The following is a 21,615-nucleotide window of genomic DNA, read 5'->3' on the forward strand; positions in this document are numbered from 1 at the left end:
ATATGCCTGATTAGTTCTCACATTTGCTAATTATCAGACAGCCTCCCTTCCCCCAGCACTGTCCTCCATCACTTAACGTGGAACAAAGGTTGCTTGAAAAGGGGGATGATGTCCATCCTAACATTAACTATTGTTTAGAAAGCAGAAAAGCCCACTAAACATACAATGCTTATTTAAATTTTAGTAACACAATTGGGCTGAGCAGAACTTTTAAAATATGTCTTAAAACTTTCCCAGGTTACAGGATGTCAGCACCACAGAAATGTCCAGAGGATATATACAACTTAATGTTGAAATGTTGGGAGTACAAAGCAGATAACAGACCAAGTTTCAGTGATATACACAAAGAACTCTTGGGTATTAAGAAGAAGGTAATGTAGTGGCACAGAGCAAATGCTGACTGGTGGAAAATCCGCATTCATCAAGAAAAATCAGGAACTAGCAATTTTCCTCCCACATCGTGTAATTAAAATTATGTAAACATGTTATATTGCATCAGCATATATTTTATTTACAGTTTATCATTTATATCCTGTGGTTTTTCTGGCCTGTAAATAATGATAAGGTACATTATGGAGAAAGGCCTTTCCAATGCATTAAAAAGAGATAATTTAAAAATATTTGCACAACCAACATCAACTCCTAGTAAAATTGTATGGTTATCATTTTGTAGAATGTAAGTAACAAATGTTTTGGAGCATTTATTTGTGTGCTATTGAAATGCAATACAAAGAATTTCTGTGGAACTGATTTCAAGTTGGTCAATTTTAAATTGGTATTGAAGAAATCAGATTTACTGCATGCTTGCAACATTCTAACAGGAAAAGGATCAGGATATAAATAAGCACCAAACTGACCAGATTGGATTTATAAATCAGAGACACTGGCATAAAGGCTTTATGAAAACCTCATGCTGTGATTGACTGTTGTCACATCGACTTTTTGGTGTTCGTTGTTGCAGATGACGAGCAAAAACCTTCCATGATGTACCTGAGATTTCAATATTCTAAAGTTAATCTAACCCATGCAAGATCCTATCTCTTTAAAACAAGCATTAATATTATTATTTTGTTTATTTCAATTTTGAGATATTTGATCTTACTGCTTCCAAATGTACCTTGCAGCTGGACAAAATGTTTGAGCATTTTTTAAACAAAACTGAGCATTTGGCCAATCTTTAACAGGGACAATATTGTTTCACTTCCCTTACCTGTACATCATTGCTGAATGTTAAGTCTTTGAATATAAACAACCTTTCCTGTTTTCTTAGAATCTGAATTAATCATTTCTAATAATGAATTATTTAAAAGGATTAGAGAAATCTTGCAGGGCTTCCTAATTCATAACTGTTCAAAAAGAATCAAAATTAAAAATGAAATTCAACTTTAGCAAAATGAGATTGAAAGTTCATAGTGGCTAAATAGGTGCTTTTAATCTGCCTTTTTGGAGATTAAAACAAATACACCACCTTCCAGCAATATTTCAATGACAAACATTTATTTAAATTGTATTTGCCATTGTATTGCAGATGGGATGTATCATTCTGCTGCTTTAGTATACAATTTTCCCCAAACTGTCATTTGCTGTTAAGGCAGCAGATTTGATCACAGCTTGAGAGGATTAAGTCAACTGAGATAGAAAAAAAATCAGATCCTCTCCCCATTTTAAAATGAATCTTTGCACCCTATCAGCTGTGGCCACGGTTTATAAGGAAGCTGTGAGGTTTCAAAGCTCAATCTATTTCTGCCTTAATTGGTCGGATACTCATTGCAATTCTTTAGAACTAGTTTCAGTTTCAGCTTCCAACATTTATCTCATTGGTTACACTCTGCTCATATTTAAAATTGTGGAACATTTCAGAACTCCTATCACAGTTTAATTTGTTTAACAATGAAGTGACCTGTTATTCATAAAAGAGTTACAGAACAGCCAAGTTATCTCAAAGGGTCCTGCATGCTTCACTAATCGTGTGTTTTTTCATATCTGAATCTTCTGCTAAATTATGCTGTCCTTTTGGACATGGAAATGACACTTCTGAAAATCTCACTTCCTCAGTCATAAAACTGACACCATAAAACCACTTACAGCACAGAACAGGCCAGTTCGGCCCTACTAGTCCATGCCGTAACAAATCCCCACCCTCCTAGTCCCACTGACCAGCACCCGGTCCATACCCCTCCAGTCCTCTCCTCTCCAGTCTTTCATTAAATGTAACCAATAATCCCGCCTCGACCACGTCTGTCGGAAGCTCATTCCACATCCCCACCACCCTTTGCATAAAGAAATTTCCCCTCATGTTCCCCTTATAATTTTCCCCCTTCAATCTTAAACCATGCCCTCTAGTTTGAATCTCCCCCACTCTTAATTGAAAAAGCCTATCCACGTTTACTCTGTCTGTCCCTTTTAAAATCTTAAACACCTCTATCAAGTCCCCTCTCAATCTTCTACACTCCAGAGAAAAAAGCCCTAGTCTGCACAACCTTTCCCTGTAACTCAAACCTTGAAATCCTGTCAACATTCTCGTGAACCTTCTCTGCACTCTCTCTATTTTGTTTATATCTTTCCTGTAATCTGGTGACCAAAACTGTACACAGTACTCCAAATTTGGTCTCACCAATGCCTTGTACAATTTCATCATAACCTCCCTACTCTTGAATTCATACTCCGATTTATGAAGGCCAACATTCCAAATGCCTTCTTCACCACACCATCTACCTGAATATCAGCCTTGAGGGTACTATTTACCATAACTCCTAAATCCCTTTGTTGCTCTGCACATCTCAATAGAAAAAAATTGAAATATTGTACTGTAAATCATGGTACCATTAGTGTAACTTCCAAATAAGCAGGTTTAAAATTTCTATTTTATTTTTAAAATATGAACCAATGTATATTTCAGTTTGCTTGATGTGTTTTGGCAATATTGGTCTTCAAGAATTTTCAGAAAATAATGCAATTTACAATCTTTTAAAAACTTAACGTCAATACTATATGGAGAAATGTTATGGATTCAGATTCTATAGAATTACTGCATTAATAGAAACTAAATACACTGTGCTAAGTATATTTTGAATGCTTTGTGCAGCATTTACTGAACTTTAACATTGTTATTTAACAGCTACTGATCTTCATTTTTATAACTAATCCACTGTAAGCTTTTTTAAAAGAATGAAGTTTACATTTGTACCCCAGTATTTCCATTTAGTAAATATTTAATTCCTTCATTGCCCTGTTTCCAAGACAAACTTTGTGCATGAAAAATTAATGCTTGAAAAGTTCCACAGAAAAGGTTTCAGTGCAGTGGAAAAGTGTTTACAGAATTATCAGTATTTTTGAACAGGTGATCTTGGTGCTCAGTAGAATTTTTCTGTATTCATAGAAAAATTAGTAAATTCCCTTAGGTTGCAGGAAAAGGACATGGCAACGATTTTATTGTCAAATTTTTTTGTCAAATTACGGATAGCCTGTTGTTTATACCATGCCCATGAAGTCTTCTACTGTGTTCATAAAATATCATATGGTCCTTTTAAAGTATTATAAAGCTAAAATTATCCATATCTAATTTAAATGCATCTAATGACAATAATGTGTACAATGGAAGCAATGGCTCATTTTGAAATTCACAGGGTGTTTTTTTTTAGTTGCCGCTAAAAGTTATTTTTCCACTACCAATGAGATTAAACTCCCAGGAAAGATTTTGCACACAAGACACTTGCAATGCCATTTATTGTTTGAAGGGAACTTCTAATAGAAGTGGAAACTGAAGTTTGCTTCAATATTTCCAAGTCCTGAAATTTTACATTCAATTGGTACTTATTGTACCATAGCAGTATCATGCCCAGACCCCAATATATGTTTTAGTCACTTGGCCAAGTGTAATAAGAATGAACAAATTAGTCTTGCAGCAATGGGTCAAAGATTGAAATCAGCTTGGATGAATGGGAATTAACCTTCCACCACTCTAAGTTACGTATGGATTTTGATATTTCAGCCTTTGAGCTTGTGTCAAAACAATGTTTGTAATAAAACAGGAAATACTGGGATGCTCAACAATAGTGGAGAACAAAATGTTCAACTGAAACATTAACTCTTTTATTCTTTATAAAAATGCTCTATATAAAAAAAATTCGCATTTTGTTTTTATAAAATTTCTAGCTTTTTAAAAAAATATACAATTGCCCACAATTTTTATTCAAAAACTATAATACCAATTGACCCATTGCTGTGATATTATGTGACTATATACAATTGCAGAAGTTTGGTTACTTTAAATACAGCTATCAGTGTTCTAAGGAAAAGGCTGCTTTGCCTCATGACCTGTTCTCAGCTTCATGATGCCATAGCCTTTTGGCTATAACTCAAAAATGTTCTGCTGTGTGCCATATATATTGCCTTTATACTAACCAAATTATATTTTTCTGCTGTTTAATATAATTGCTGCCACTAATAAATGACAAACAGCATCATATTGTGCTTTTCAAAAGCTCCAACGCAGTTTCATTTGGTGCCATAATAAAGACTAGAATTCTATATTTTTTTTTAATTGCACCTTTTCTTTTTTTAATAAGCTTCAATCTTTTCAAAGAAAATAAAGCAAACGTTCAACACTGGAACTATGTAATTCATCAAAATGTTTAAACTTTCTGTCAATGTTTGCTTTAAAATGAAAGTTATTTTTAAATGGATGTATAATATTTCTACCCCAAGCAATTCAAAATTGAACATTTTGATTGGTCCATTAGGGGAGTTATGTTCAAAATACCAAACAGAAACTTGTCTTTTGTACTTTTTTTTAAAAACAGTCCTCTGTTGTAACATTTATTTATTTTGTACTTTTGTTTTTAGTGATTTACAGGGATTTTTAAATATTATATTCTGAATTCTGTGCTGTTGTGAATTGCAGACTTGTTCCTGAACTGTTTGTCATTTTAAACCAAATACCACTAAAATGTCTGTTGATATTTATGTAATCCCTTAATAAACAGAATGGAGACTGTATTGATTGTGGTATTTTAAATGAATATTGTAAAGTACAATTTGCAGAATCTTGCTTTTTGTACATTCCTCTTACCTTCACATATTCTTTAAAGATGCAGTTTTCAGTACATAATTTTGAACATTAACATCCTAGTGGAGGTGGGGGGTAGAAATCCATGTATTTACAATTTAATGTGTTGCTCATTGCAACTGTAATCTCTCCTCTGATTTAACACCTAAACATAATTCAAATGTTATAAGCCTTTAAATGTAAAAGGTAGACTTAAACAAGAAAAATGATAACCCAACATTGACTGTTTTCAGGCCATTGACTGGGTATTAACTGCATTCATCAAGGGCTGCAACTATCTATAGAATTGAGGACAGTTGTACTACCTACCTGACCCTCCACGTGAGTGATACCCATCTCTCTGCTGAAGATTTTGAGCAGACAAGTGATTAAAATAGAATGGATAGGCTTGAAATATTGGTTAAAGAATTTTTCAAATATGAGCACAGAATTCATTCTTTAAAGGTAAATGATACCATCCTTTTTTGCATGGCACCAAAACAGCACACAAAATTCTATCTGTGGCCTAACCAGATATTTATACAACTGAAATACTATTACAAGCCCAGAGGACCCCAAAACCTAGCAACAATAGATAGTCACCAAGACAGAGGTTACTTAAACAAAAGTTGCTTTTAATGATCTTTAAACATGAAAACTGGATCAAACTTTTAACTTATTACTATGAACTTACTTAACCCCCTTCTAATTCTAAGCACATGTGTATGCAAGTTCAGAAAAGTTCTTTAATTCACAGTCCAATCTCACTTCTCACTCCTCCAAATTCAGTGGTTGCAGGCAATTCTTATACTGTGCACAGAATTTAACATTTATAAAGTTCACCAGGCTTTGGTGCTTGAAAGATAAACGGTTACCACTCAGGAAGGTTCTTGTCAGTTTTCAGAGAGATTTGTTGGTCGCTAGACAGAAACTGACACCTTCTAATCAGCCACGTCAGTGTCTTACCGAAGAAACTTGCCCCATCAGGGGTTTTCCAGATAATAACTTCTTTCTTTCAAGTCACCATAGAGTTCCTTTTTGTTTGGCAGCCAGTCCTCTCCTCTTGTATGAATCATAAGGGCTTTGACCAGGCTGAACTAAGCACCACAGCCTGTCTTCAAAATGTGGTTTTTCCACAAGCTTTCCAGTTTGTCCTGTTCCAGTCCCAGCTACTGCTGCTGAACTGAATCCTCTCTCACAGAAAAGCCTGTTTTACTCTCTGCTTGCAAAACCACATGACCCTCTTAGAACAGCAAGCTGCACTCCCAGACAGCCTGCGGCTCCGAACTACTCCTCCAATCTCCTTCATCTGTTGTTTTTCAAAACAACAATCCATTAGTGAAGTCTCTTGGGCATTCCCAAAAGATTTTGCAAAGGCCCCCAGGAACTGTCCTGTCTAGCTTGAGCAGAGCTCCAGTATTTAGAAAAGATATCAAGTTTTGTATATGATCTACACAAAAAAATCCTGTCCTAATTTATCTCCCCAAAACTATCTATAATCTATCACATATACAAGGTCTCAATTCTTACACTCAATACCTTGGTTATCAAAGGCAAACACATCTTATGCCTTTATCATTGTTGCCACTTTCAAAGAATCATATACTTGCATACTAATGACTTGCTGTTTGATAACACGTTCCCAGGGTCCTGCCATTCATTTTTTTCCCCCTCTGGCCTGGTTTAACTTCCCAAAGTGCTTCACTTCACATTTGTTTGTGTAAAATTCCATTAATCATTCCCTTGCCTACTTCCCTAATCGATAATAGATCCTGTTCTAACTGTAGACAACCTTCTTCACTGTTCATCACATCACCAATTTAGTGTCATCTAGAAACTTACAAACTATTCATATATATGATGAACAATTAAGGACTCAGCTCTAACCCATACAGGTCTCCAATCTGGGGGAAAAAATAACCCACTCTCCATTACCATCAAACCTTCTCTCTGTTCTAAACATCTGGCTCCAACCAACCATGCAGGGCCTTATCAAAGGTTTGGTTAATAACCAAACAGCCCTGTCTGTCCTCAGCTATCCTTTTGGTCACCTCCTTTAAAAAAAACTCAGGCAAATTTGTGAGACAAAGCCATGCAGACTATCCCAAATCAGTCTTGTCCATTAGATACCCTTTTGGTCATTTTCCTCACCACTAGTGCAAGGCTCACTGACCTGCAGTTCTCTGGCATGTCCCTGTTGCCCTTCTTAAATAAAGGCACAATGTTAACCAGCCACCAGTCTTCTGGTACCTCACCTGTGAATAAATGAGATTAAAAGATTTGTCAGGGCCCCAGTAGTCTCGTAACTTGCTTTCCACAACGTCCTCGGATATACCTGGTCATAGATTTTTCACCTTTACATGCTTTGTCTGCCAAATGTCCTTCAGAACATCAATATTTCACTCATCTTTCATGAACTCATTAGCTGCCATGCCCTTCTTGACTGTCCGTCTACCATGGCTTCACACATGGAATACCACACTGATCCTTAAGGGGACATTTTCTCCCTCATTACTTTTTTTTTGCTCTTAATATACTTACAGAGTAGGTAAAGCTACCAAAAGTGTACAGTGCTCCAGGAGTGGCCTCACCAGTCCCACGTACAATTATAACAAAACTTCTGTTTCTGAACACGTTTGCAATATCAGATAATATGTCATCTGACAATTTGTAATTCAGGCACATGAATGCCTATTTGCAATCATTTTTGACTGTGATAATCTGCCTTGTGATTTCCCCATTCCAAAGTGGATGACTTCACACCTTTGCATCTCCAACTCAAGGTCATGGGGATTAGAAGAGAAATTAAGAACAAGGGAAAACATTTTTTTTAACATATTTTGTCCCACCAAATGTGTCATTAAAAGAGAATGTCTTTTTTTTGTCATTCCAATAACATTGTATGAGGAAAAGGTATATCATTATTGTTTTATTTATGGAAATGTACTTCTTCATATTTGGTAACCTTGTCTTGTCTATACAATGTGTTCTTGTTCTATAAAACGCAATAAAAAGATTGAAAGATAAGAAATTGCTTTATCATTTTCCAAGGCAAATCTCTCGTGGGATCCTGCTGTGAACTGGCAGCCTGCCATCCTTAACAGACTGTCTGCTTGGTACAGAGGTGACATGCAACCAGTTTTTTCTGAAGACTCATTTTCTTTGGAATTAACGAGTTGCCACCCCAAATCTACAACTCTTAAGACTTGCTTTCTGGAATTTCTGAAAAAAATGGCAGCACTACTGGAACTGCTGCCGCTGGGGCAGACCCGCATGGAGAGAAGGCACAGCGCTACTCCACAGGGTTCTACTACCCAGTTCAACTACCAACAGCTCCATACAAGCTTTAAACAGCCTGTTAAGCCAACTGGTTTATTGTAAAATTCTGCGACCATGACGACAGCGCTTCGAGGGGTTGTAGACTCCAAGGAAGCAGAGGACTGGTGCAGGACACTGGAAAACAGGGAGACCACCCCCATTTGAGGAGACAACCCCCGTTTGAGGAGACAACCCCCGTTTGAGGAGACAACCCTATAGGGCAGTGACTGTGCCAGACCAGTGAGGGGTTTTATGGCTGAACAACAGGCTGTTGGCGACTCAAGGAACCCATGCAGGGTGTGGGCTGCTGGCAACTGCAGTCAAAGGACATCTACCAGACTGTAGATTAATAGATTGCCTTCCCTTTCTTTGACTGTAAGGAGTGCCAGGCAATTTCCACTGGTGAATCTTTGTCTGCCTTACAGAAGACTAAATACAATCTTGTGTATTATAACACAATAAAGAATCTTAAATCTTTGTTGAAAAGTTCTTTAAAAGTTCTAATAATTTGTTTAGACATATTTTCTTTCAAGTTTTTTTTAAACCAAAGGAATCTTCAAATTGATTTACATTTCCACACTTTATTTTTTTTTGCTTTTGTTATTACTCATTGTTTAGGGGTTGCTGGATTTTGTCCAATGCCCTGACTCACCACCCTAGTGCTTGCCAGGATTTAATCCATCTGAATGTTAAATGTTGACTAAACTGACCTTCTACTCCCAAGAGCTACAGTGGGCTTCAAGCACGAATAGGCCTTGGTTCCTACCTTGAAGCCTTGCCTCCGCTTTCAGAATACCCCATCTCCTTTTTAACTAATTACTGCCAGACATTCAAGAACTATTCAAATAGATTTCATTAATTTAAATAATTTATCCATAACATCAATTTTTTTTTAAATAAAAGGGTGGTTGAACCTAAACCCTGGCCAGCCATCATTCCAGACCTCTTAGTTACCTATACACAAACAGAGACAAAATCTAAAATTTAGATGTGTTGTAAAAATATTTTTACATAATAACTGCACTTGACCAAGTCTCCCATAAGGAATGCAAATAAAAGTCAACTGAAATTATTGAGAGAATATTCCAAAAGAATCATGTTAAGCTCTTGGGGAAATGGTTGTGGTTATTGGAGATTAATTGTGTCAATGACAAAATTTCACGGCCGCAGTTTCCTGAGCCCAACTTTCTCCAGCTTTTACATCAGAGTTTCCTCCATCAAATATCAGACAGTGAACAATATTCAAGTTCACAATTGTGAGATGTTGGAACTTGATCGCAAAGGTCAAAGAAAGTGTATGGGGTAGAACAAAAAATAAGGGATGGATATACAGTGCCTTCCATAATGTTTGAGGCAAAGATATTTTTTTTTTGCTTTATTTACCTGTGTTCCAGTTTTAAATTTGCAATCAAACAGTTCCCATGTAATTAAAGTGCACATTCCAGATTTTATTCAAGGTTATCTGTACACATTTTGATTTGACCATGCGGAAATTACAGCACTTTTTATACATAATCCCCTCATTTCAGGGGACCATAATGCTCAGTAACCTCCATTGCCGATGACAGAAGAATTCTCATCATAATGAAAAATTCCCAAACGTATTTATATTTGACAGATTATGAACGCTTTTCAGGATGCAGGTGTCGCCATGTCAATGACGACTGTCTGCAGAAAACTTAATTAAAAGAATTACAGAGACTAAACTGAAAGATGCAAACCACTAGTTAGCCACAAAAGGATGGCCAGGTTACAGTTTGCCAATAAATATTTAAAATAGACTGCAGAATTCTGGAAAAAGGTCTTCTGGACAGATGAGATCAAGGTAAACCTGTCTCAGAGTTATGACAAGAGCAAAGTGTGGAGGTGTAAAGGACCTGCCCAAGATGCAAAGCTCACCATGGTTTGCATCTTGGAGTGTTACCTCTGTATTTCTGTTCATGATACAATTAAACAATCCTGAGCACTCCCAAACACCTGTGAAGCCAGAAGACCCAAACATTATGGTGCCCTCAAATGAGGGAAATAAAGGTGAAAAAAAAAACTGTCTTGGTCCTAAACATTAAGGAGGCCACAGTATCTCTCAGGAAGAAAAGTTAAAGATATTAGTCTTTCAAATAATAACCTAGATAAAGTCATGCCACTTAAATATTGATTCACGGTACCTCAACCTTCTTCTTATGGACTTGCTTCAGTATTCAAGACATGGCCTCATCAATTGTATATGCAGTCAGAAAAAATATATATTTTTTTAAATCACTCTCTTTGATAACTAGTTCTCCAGAGGAACTCAAGACTAATGAGAACAATTACTATACAGAAGAGGGAAACTAGTTCAGCCATTTGTAGGAACACGTGTGTACATTCATAAGACTTCGGAATATATTGGAAGTTCTTCTGATGGAGTGTCTGTTAGTTGGGAACTCAAAACCTGGGGACAGCCTGTATTTTTACTGGACTGTCATCCTTCTGACAAAAAAATTACACGTTGTCCAAAACTTACTTCAAACTTCCACTCTAAGACACTGGCTGTATCATTAGTAAACAGCAATTAGATTCATTTTTCAAAGCATTGCCATTGCTTGTATAATCAATAATATTTTCAAAGACTTAAAATGAACAGCAAGAAATTGTTTTGATGGTTTTAAAGTACTTTTTCCACCCCACCCCCCTCCCCCCCATAAGGAAGAAATCCCAGTTTTTTTCTGTAATTTTGAAGGAAAATTAAATTTTAACACTGAACAATGCAATTCTGAGAAAATAATCAATGAAAAGTAAATAATGCATCATTATTTCTGAGTTATCAAGCAAAATTATAATAAAACTGTTGTGTGTCATAAATCATTATGGGAGGAGTGCAAAATATGGAAGGGAATTAATTCAAAGAATTCTCAAAATAAAAAAAAAAAATCAATCAAATTTCATTGTGGCTAACAACATTCTATTAAATATGCTCTTGTTTTAGATGTTGTCATTATTTCTTTCCAGAATTTTGAATTAGTGATAACATTCAATTTCAAGAGTATAGCCATGCTTGCAGTTTTATTGGACTTTGTTGAAGGTGACACATAACTCAATGTTGATGACATTTTCATCTATGGTCACTGTGCTGGTCACATTGCAAAAAATAAACAGTTTTATCCCAAGGAACTAAGACAGCTTCCTCAAGCTCCATCACCCTATGCAAAGTCAGTGTTTACTGTGTTAAATAAAACAAAAACCTTAGAATTACATTCAATTAAACCTTCATACATTTGTGCCCAAAAGTTCTTTGCAAATACAATTATTAGCAACAAAATACATGATATAAAAAAAATAAAATGCATAGTTAGAATTTCATTTAAACAAAATCAAATCAAACACATCATAAATCCACCCCAAAATATTTACAAGGACTAATTTTCTGACACAGAAGCACATTAATTTAAGTGTTTATGTATAATTATAATGCAGAATTAAACACGTTACCAGTAGTAAATTTTGTCAGCTTTTAACAAAATAAGCCTACAAGCAAAATCACAAACATGTTTCATACTTCCTGCTCCCATTTAAAATAGAGCAGTTTCCTTTTACATCCAAGTGGGCAGAATCCAGCTTCATCGTATTGTTGGGCCATCACGTGTCGAAGGAGGGGTTCCTGCTTCTGATAAAAATGTAGCAGCAGCTTCTGGAAGGGGTGATGCAAGTACGTGTCGACAAACAGGGCATGTCCCTGACTGGAAAAAAGTAATGTCAGTAAATCTAATGCAGTTCCATCTACTCCACTACACTTTCCATTCAGTTTCTAATCAGGATAATTGATTAAGGAACATTTATTACTGAAAAGGGCAATATCAAAAAAAGTTCTGTCATTTGAAGAGCAGTGGGACAGTGACTGTAAACTGAGGAAATCTGACAAATTGAAGGATGAAATTACTAATAATTTGTTAACTGATCATCGATCTCACAAGCAGTCAAATTTCCCTTTCGGCATTTGTATTCAAATATGAAAACTGAGGTATTTTACTTCAGCAAGATTATTTTTAATTGTAGTAGCTTTTAAGTGTTGGGATGCACATGGTTGTGAAGAGATGCATGCAAATGTGTGGGTTTTTTTTTCAAAAGGGCAAAAAATGTTTTCAAAAGTAGTGATGCCAGATAACTCACAAATAAACAAGGTACAGCAACCCCTCTACTTTCCAAGGAGTTTGTGGAGGCTTGGCACATTATCAACGTCAAAATCAAAGTGTGGAAATCAGCCCAACTTGTCCACGCTGACCAAAACATCTCACCCACACCAGCTCCACCTGCCTGCATTTGGCCCATATCTCACTAAACCCAATCTATATATGTCCCTTTTTTTCTTAAACATTGCAATAGTACTGCCTCAACCACCTCTTCTGACAGCCTGTTGCATTCATCCACCCTAACCTTAAACCTACGTCTTTTGATTACCTGACTCTGGGCGTTCATTAATCTGATCTAACTGTCCCCTGATGATTTTGTACCTTGAATCGCCAAGATCTCTCCGTTCTACAACACCCCCAGATACCTACCATTAACTGAATACGTCTTATCCAGGTTAAACTTCCCAAATCTCAATTGCCCAACCAATCAAGATCCTACTGCAATCTTTTGCAACCGTCTTCACTAACTACAATACCAACCAATTTAGTGTCATCCACAAACATGTCATGTATATTTTCATCCAAATCATTGATATAGATGACAAATAGCATTAGGCCCAGCGCTAAATCCTGTAGTACACCTCTTGAAGGGGTTAGTTTAAATTGGCATGATGGTTGTCACAGACATAGAGGGCCAAAGACCATGTCCTGTGCTGCATGGTTCTACATTAAAGCTTTCTGAAAGTTTGGAGAAATACCTTTTGTAACCAGAGGGTCACACACGGTCTATGAAACAGATGGTGACATGGTAATTCTGTTACCAATTCTTCTTTCACATATTCACTGCAACAGATAGCACAAGATTGCTCCAGGCCTGGAAGATCAAAAGTAAAATATCCATATATTTCAACTGAAAAATGGCTCTGCATTAAGTAGCTAATAGAGGATACATAGCATATAGTTAGCAAGAATAATGTTAAATTCCCCTCTTCCCCATTCAATAAAAGGTATTCATACCATAATCTGATTGTAAATGTCTGCCCCTCTTCAATGAGGGAAGTGGACAATTAAAACATAAATTTCAATTAAAATCTACCACAGGTTCTTTTATCTTCATATTGACATTGGATTTGCAATTTTATCTATAAATATCGCAGATTAGATTAATCCAACAGTAGTTTGACAGCACTTCCATTCTCCACCAACGTAGAAGAGCAGCAATGCTGTGAAATCACCAGTAGCTCAAGTTTTAAACAAGGTACTAAATAAGTACTACTGTTTCTACCATCTGGATATGGATGAACTCCAGATCATTCAGGAGGCTGAGGGGGTAATAGACAGGATTAAAGGGATGGAATCATACCTAGGAGGCAGAAGGAAGATAGCTAGGTGACAGTCAGGAGAGGGAAGATAAATGGTCAGTCAGTCAGTGCAGGGTACTCATGGCCATCCCCTTCAGCAATACGTTTACCCCTTTGGATACCGTTGAGGGGGTTGACCTACCTGGGCAAGGCAGCAGCCAAACCAATAGCACTGTGGTTGCTCTAAGTCTCAAACGGGAAGGGTGAAGTCAGATGCAGCAATAAACATCGGGGATTCAATAGTCAGGGGATCAGACAGGAGATTCACTGTGACTGCACTCTGGGATAGTGGGGTAGAGGACCTGCAAAGTAAGTTTAGGGAGTTAGGAAAGGGGCTGAAGAACAGGACCTCCAAGGTGGTAATTTCTGGATTACTTCCTGTTCCATGAGCTGGAAAGGTCAGAACAGGAAGATAGTGCACTTATAAGATGGTGTAGGGGATAAGGTTTTCAAAAGTAGTGAGGCCAGATAAGGTTTCAAGTTCTTGGATCATTGGAACCTTTTATGGTAAAGGGATGACCTGTGTAAGTGCGACGGGTTGCACCTGAACTCAAAGGGAACCAATATCCTGGCAGGGAGGATTGCTAACGATTTTTCTTTTTTTGCGGGGGTGGGGGAGGAGGGGTTAACTACATTCACAAGGGGGTGAGAACCAAAGAGGCAGAGGAAGAGTACACAAGCAGAGACAACTAGTAGGAAATTTGAAAGGACAGGCAGTTAGGGCAAAATTGCAGCCATTGATTTGAGTTGCAATGCAACAGAGAAACAGTAAAAAAAACTAACAAATAGGGGGCTAAAGGGTTTGTAGTTAAATGCACACAGCATAAAAAATAAAGCGGTGAACTTGTACAGCTACACATTGTCAGGTTGTAGCCATCAAGGAGTTCTGACTAAAAGATGGATCAGAAGATATAGAATCACTGTGGGTTAAGAAATGACAAGAGTAAAAGAACGCTGTTGGCTGTTCTATACAGACCTCCAAACAATAGCCTGGAATGGACAACAATAACAGCAGCAAACAGAAAAAGTGTGTCAGAAAGGCAATGCTGTGATTTTAACATGCAAGTAAATTGGGAAAACCAGGTGGGGATTGGATCTCAAGAGATATGTAGAATGGGTGCAAGATGGCCTTTTAGAGCAACATGTTGATGAGCCTACTAAGAGTTTGGGGGTACTGGACTGGGTGTTGTCTAATGCACCAGAGAGTTTAGAGTAGAGGAACCAATGGGGGCAGTGATCACAATACAACCAAGTTCAATTTGAGATTTATCAGGGAAAAATAAAAGTCGTAAGTGTTGGTATTTCAATGGAATAAAAGGAATTACAGTGACAATAAGAAAGGAACTAACCCAGTGATTCTCAACCTTTTTCTTTCCACTCACATATCACCCTAAGTAATCCCTTACTAACCTCAGACCACCTATGGCATGGAATACCAATGGTGCCCTGTAGAGAAGATGGCTGAGCAGAAATGGATGGAGTTTCTGCAAGAATTGAGAAAGGTGCAGGATAAATACATACCAAAAACAAGGAAAGTGTCACAACTGTGGCTGACAGGGGACATCAAAGCCAGCATAAAAGCAAAAGAGGGCATAGAAGAAAGAAAATATTAGTGGGAAGACAGAGGATTGGGAAGTTTTTTAAAAAAGCTTGCAGAAGGTAACTAAAAATCATAAGGAATGAAAAGATAAAATATGAAAGTAGGCTAGCAAATAATATTAAAGACATACAAAAAACTTCAAGTGTATAAAGAGTAAAAAAGAGGTGAGAGTAGATGTAGGACCACTGGAGAAATAATAATGGGAAGCAAGAAGATGGCAGATGAACTAAATGAGTATTTTGCATCAGTCTTCACTGTGGAAGACATTAGCAGTACGCCAGATGTTGAAGGACATCTGGGAAGGGAAGTGAGTGCAGTTACTATTTCCACGGAGAAGGGGCTCTGGAAGCTGAGTAAAAGTGGATCAATCTCCTGACCAGATGGATTACACTCTTGGGTTCTGAAAGAAGTAGCGGTAGAGATTGTGGAGGACTGGCAATGATCAATGGATTCTGGTATGGTTCCAAAAAATCGCAAATGTCAGTCTGCTTTTTAAGGAGGGAGGCAGGCAGCAGGAAGGAAATTGTAGTCCTGTTAGACAAATCATTAATGGTTAGGAAGTTGGAGTCTATTATCAAAGATGAGGTTACAGAGTACTTGGAGGCACACGAGGAAATAAGCCAAAGCCATCATGGTTTCCTTTAGAGAAAATCTTACTTGACAAACCTAATGGAATTCTTTGAAGAAGTGACAAACAGGTTAGATTGGTAGTTCTCAACCTTTTGCTTTCCACTCACATACCACTATAAGTATTCCCTATGCGATTAGTAAGGGATTGCTTAAGGTGCTTGTGGGTGGAAAGAAAAAGATTGAAAACCACTGTGTTAATTGTACCTAATTGACTCGTTATGTGCACGGTTTCATAACTCCAAAGGGAATAATTGGGTCTAGAGCAGTGATTCTCAACCTTCCCTTCCCACTCACTTACCACCTTAAGCAATCCCCTACTAATCACAGAGCCCCGATGGCATAGGGATTACTTAAAGTGGTATGTGAGTGGAAAGAAAAAGGTTGAGAACAACTGGGCTTGATAAAGGAGATGCAGTGGACGATGTGAATTTGGATTTTCAGAAGGCCTATGACAAGGTGCCGCACATGAAGCTACTTAAGATAAAAGAGCAGAGAGTCTGAATACAGGGATCATATTCTGTTGGCTGTCAATTGCTAGTGGTGCTTCACAGGGGTCAGTTTTTGGGGCCGCTTCCTTTTATGTAATATATTAATGATTTAGATTATGGAATAAATGGCTTTGTCGCCATGTTTGCAGAAGATATGAAAGTAGATGTTGGAACAGGTAGTGTTGAGGAAACAGGGAAGCTGCAGAAGGACTTGGATAGATTAGGAGAATGGGCGGAGAAGTGTATGGTTTTGCACTTTAGAAGAAAAAAAAATAGACTTTGAAATGGGGAGAAAATTGAAAATATCCAGATGCAAAGGGACCTGGGAGTCGGTGGTGAAGAAGGCAAATGCAATGCTGGCATTCAAGAGGAATAGAATATAAGAGCAGGGGTGTGACATTGAGACCTTGTAAGGCACTGATGAGACCTCACCTGGAGTATTATGAACAGTTTTGGACTCCTCATTTAAAGATGTGCTGACATTGGAGAGGGTACAAAGGAGGTTCACATGGATGATTCTAGGAATGAAAGAGTTATAAACAGTGTTTGACAGCTCTTGGCCTTTGATAAAGGCTCATTGGAATTTAGAATGAGGGAGTATCTCATTGAAACATTCTCGAATGTTGAAAAGCATGGACAGAGTGGATGTAGAAAGATTGTTTCCCATGGAGGGAGAGTCTAGGGGAAGAGGGCACAACTTCAGGATTGAAGGGCATCTGCTTAGAACAAGATGTGGAGGAATTTCTTCAGTCAGAGAGTGGTGAATCTATGGAATTTGTTGCCACAGGCAGTTGTGGAGGCAAAGTCAGCGGGTATATTTAAGGCAGAGATTCATAGGTTCTTGATTAGCCAGGGCATCAAAAGTATGGGGAGAAGTTCGGGTAGTGGAGCTGAGTGGGAAAATGGATCAGATCATGATTAAATGGCACGGCAGACTCAATGGGCTGAATGGCTTATTTCTGCTGCTACGTCCTATGGTCTTGACACTCAAAAATAGTAAAAGTGCCATGACATCCAGGATTACACCATGAATAATAAGGACAACTAGAGATGCCAAATAAGGATCACCTTCAGTTATTACATCAAATAAAAATATCAACCATGGGAGTTTCCCTCATTTTTGAATACAGTTCAATAATAGAGGACAAGACTAGACAGGTAAAGCTCCTGGGGCTTCCATTAGATGGGAAGCAGGTCATTTGCATACATCACACTCTAAATAATGAAAGCTGACTGCCCAAGATGCCTGTTGGGCTCAACATATTCAGTCTCCAAAAAGGGGCCTGATCTTGGCTTTTTTTGCCCAATTTATTTTCAGAGGGAAGAGAGACATTTGCAGTAACAAAGTAGATCATAATTCTGAAAATGGAGCAAAAGCATCAAAAAAAATTCCAAATGAATCTTTTCACTGGCTCTTTCAAGATTACATCAGGTCAAAGCACTCAAATAACTGAAGAAAATCAGCAATCTATGCATTGATAATTATATGACTTACCATTATGGTCCTCAGCCATGCAAACTTGTGGTAGGCAGTCAATTGTTTCCTTGGGAGCTGGAGGTGCAGCTTGCTCCCCATCAATAGCCAGAGACTCCAGATGTGCCAAAGCAGCCTTCAAATTAATAAATTTAAAAATGAAGGACGATAAAAATGTTTTCCCTCATACATTTTGCAAAATGTCTCCACAGTTGCAGTCTGTGTACATGTGCACATTTATGCACGCCTTCAGTTATGAATAAAAACAATTTTTTTCAATTTGATAATAAAATTACTCCTGAATCAGCTCCCAAAGAATTAAAAACATCAAAACCCTGGTTAAGAATGTGCCCAAGACCCTAAATCAGCACATTGAGGTGTTTCTTTCTACAACAGAAATATGAACATTTACAAATAACAGTGCAGCAAAATTTCCATATTAGCATGTACATCAGGCAGCCTCGAATCAAGTCTACAGGATAAATACTTCAGAGTGGATTATGCTACCCAACCAGGGCTAACCAGAAAGCATGGTTGGAAGCAAAAGTCTGTGTACTTCTCAAAGCTTGAGATGAAGTCTTCACAACAGGAGACAAGTTGGCAACAAGATCAGCCAAGGCTGAATTCCGACGTGCAATCCGGAAGCCAAGGTGATCCATAGGCAGTTGTGTGGCACGAGGTGCATGTAGCAAGATATCAAAACAATAACAGACCACAAGAGAATCTTGCGAGTCAACAACAACACCTCCCTTCTGGAGAGAATAAACATCTTCTATGCACTGTTCAACAAAAAGAACAGCCTGATGCTAAAGAAAGCTCCTTCTCCCCAAGAAAATGAGACCCCTTAAGAAGCAGCAGCGGAGGTGAGGCAAGTCCTATCCAGGGTGAACCCTCGCAAGGCAGCAGTTTCAGACAACATACCTGGCTTGGTACTGAAGTCTCAACATGGACATGACAAAGGAGATGATTGTGGACTTCAGACTAGGGACAATCACCCTCCACTAGCTCAGTAATGGAAAGTTCCTCAGAGTCCACTTAAGAAGTGACCTATCTAGACACACATCTCACTTGTCAGGAAGCCATGACAGTGACAGAACTTCCTAAGGCTGCAGCGAGCAAGACCATCAGCCACCATCCTGTAAATTTTCTATAGGAGCTTTATCGAGTGTGTCTTAGCCAGCCACATCACGGTTTTGTTTGATTGCTGTAGAGGATTGAATCAATCCTCAGGACCATAAAAGTGGCAGAGAGGATCACTGGGTTGCCCTCTCCCCACCCCTCATGGATGAGATTTACTCAGATTGCTGTTTAAAGAGGGCTCACAAAATCAGGGAGGAGCCTGGCCACCTCAAACACAGCATCTTCCAGCTACTCCCAATTGGGAAAAAGATACAGAAGTTTCAGAGCCAGAACCACCATGTTGAAGAACAGCTTCATCCCACAGGCAGTGCAACTGCTAAAACAACTCTATGACTTTACTATTAAGAATATTTATTTTACTATATGTACTTATGTACTATGTTCACATATCATTTGCTTGTATACATCATGTCTATACACATGTATTACACGTTTTTGCACTGGAGATTGCCGTTTTGTCAGGTAGTACTGGTACAATCGGATGACAAAAAAAATTGAACTCGACAGGGTGTAACATGCTATAATGCTCAACCCTTGCCATATTCCCTTTAGTTCAAATTTCATATAATCACTTCTGTTCAAATAGTAGCTCTAATTCAGATTCAGATCAAGAATTGTTTAAATTGGAAACACAGATCTAAAACTAGCTGAGGCCAGATATAGAGCACAGGTTAGTGAAACTATGGCAAAATTAGGTGTTAATGACCACCATTTATTAGCTATTGAACACTTAAAACAAGTATTGGCCCATGGAGTTACTAACAATAGGAAGCCAGACAGATTGGAGTTGTGGGTCACTCGGAATTCAAGTTTTGCCCCAAATCACCTTGCCTCTGATTGGTCAAGCCAAGAAAACTTTCTGGTGCCACATGAAGAGTATCACTGATCCCTCAGCAGCAAGCAAAGGAGCAACAACTCCACAATAATAGCAGCAAATTCAGTGAGGACCAGAACCAGTTAACCAACCAAGGGAGCATTAACTGCACCTGAAGCTCGAGCAAAGAATCACCAGAGTAAACATCTTTGACCAGCCCCAAGCATGATGGCTACCATCTGGGACTTGATAAGTTAGAGCCTAATTAAATATTGCATGATTGACTACGTATCCATGTGTGTGTGTGAATAATGATGCATTTACACCAGGATCCAAATGTGTCTTTGTTTCTCTCAAAAGTACAAATTGTCTAGGTAAAAGATGCTTTACGAGATATTGACCAAAGTGCTCAGAAAGAGGAGCAACAAAGCACAACCTGAAGCCCCAAGAATAATTACATACATTGACAAAGATCCATTAATAAGTGATATAAGGCTTGAAAAGAGATGAAATAGACCCCAAGATTTGGTCCTTTCTCTTCCTCCTCCCTCCTGTATCCACCTATTACATACAGGCCTGTGTTCCTCCCCCTTCCCCTCTTCCCAGCTTCTTATTCAGGTTTGTGTCTGATTTTTGATACTCCTTAAGGGCTCAAGTGTGTCAGAATATACAGAAATATTTTTGGGAGATAAATTGGGAAAGGTTAGTGTTGGTTACATACATTTTAAAATGGATCTTATTTGAAATACTGGAGAATTCATATTATGAGTGACTTTACAGAAACTGTGAAGAATGGATTATTGTCTTCAAAGCAACAGCAAGAGACATACTGTCTCATAATACTTTTTGCAAGGCTTTTGACAAGAGTGCACAAAAAGGTCACTGATGGGTTCTTGTTTATCTAAAAAATAACAGATGAACCAGAAGACTGGCTTCTATTGTTTGCTGGAAAAGGTCATGTGGTTTTGCAAGCACTGGGGGTCAGTCAGACAAGCTGGAGTCAGAGAGAGAGAGTTGTCTCGGTCAGTGTGTTGGCCACAGAAAGCTGTAACAAGCAGAGAAGCCTGCTGAAACTGAAGCAGAAGCTGTTGGAACTGAGACAGAAGCTCCAGAGTGGCGGGCGGCTGAAAGTACCAGCTGTCTAGTGTTTCTCTTGGAATAAGGGAAACAGAAAGGAAATCTGTAGTAACCTGAAAGAAAGAGGTTATCATCAGGAGAATCCTGATGGGGCAAGTTTCATCAGCAAGACAAAGAGGTGTCTAATGGTAGTGCCTCAGTTGTGGAAAGCCTGGAACAACACATCTCTCTACAAAACTTACTAAAACCTTCCTGAGCAGTAACCATTTACCTTTCCAGCACCAAAGCCTGGGGTGAACTACATACATGTTAAATTCTGTGCACAGTACAAGAATTGCCTGCAACCAGTGAACTTGGAAGAATGAGAAGTGAGATTGGACTGTGAACCAAAGAACTTACCTAAACTTACACACACACATTACATACACGTGCGCTTAGAATTAGAAAGGGGTTAAGTTGGGGGAAGTCAAGTGACGGAGTAGTGGCCGGTAGGGTAAAACCGGCCCTCTCCAGAAAAAAATAAAAAAGACAAGAAAAGTCAAAGTTCAACAAATGAAAAA

The 21,615-nt window shown here is 38.2% G+C and overlaps 2 protein-coding genes across 8 annotated transcripts in view; one reads left to right on the top strand and one right to left on the bottom strand.

Moving 5' to 3' along the window:
• fer (fer (fps/fes related) tyrosine kinase) overlaps positions 1 to 8,049 on the top strand; it is a 226,584-nt gene extending 218,535 nt beyond the window's left edge. For all 3 annotated transcript variants that reach the window (XM_069892572.1, XM_069892571.1, XM_069892573.1), the window contains one exon: positions 238 to 8,049. In XM_069892572.1, the coding sequence (XP_069748673.1) occupies positions 238 to 380 (143 nt within the window). In that variant the 3' untranslated portion in view covers positions 381 to 8,049. The remainder of the gene's footprint in view (positions 1 to 237) is intronic.
• A 1,743-nt stretch (positions 8,050 to 9,792) lies between these two features.
• Positions 9,793 to 21,615, bottom strand: part of pja2 (praja ring finger ubiquitin ligase 2) — a 71,857-nt gene continuing 60,034 nt past the window's right edge. For all 5 annotated transcript variants that reach the window (XM_069892614.1, XM_069892601.1, XM_069892583.1 and 2 more), the window contains 3 exons: positions 18,046 to 18,160; positions 13,230 to 13,345; positions 9,793 to 12,081 (listed from right to left, as the gene is read on the bottom strand). In XM_069892614.1, the coding sequence (XP_069748715.1) occupies positions 11,962 to 12,081; positions 13,230 to 13,345; positions 18,046 to 18,160 (351 nt within the window). In that variant the 3' untranslated portion in view covers positions 9,793 to 11,961. The remainder of the gene's footprint in view (positions 12,082 to 13,229; positions 13,346 to 18,045; positions 18,161 to 21,615) is intronic.

Source organism: Narcine bancroftii, chromosome 1, assembly GCF_036971445.1.
Source record: "Narcine bancroftii isolate sNarBan1 chromosome 1, sNarBan1.hap1, whole genome shotgun sequence".
Taxonomy (NCBI): domain Eukaryota; kingdom Metazoa; phylum Chordata; class Chondrichthyes; order Torpediniformes; family Narcinidae; genus Narcine; species Narcine bancroftii.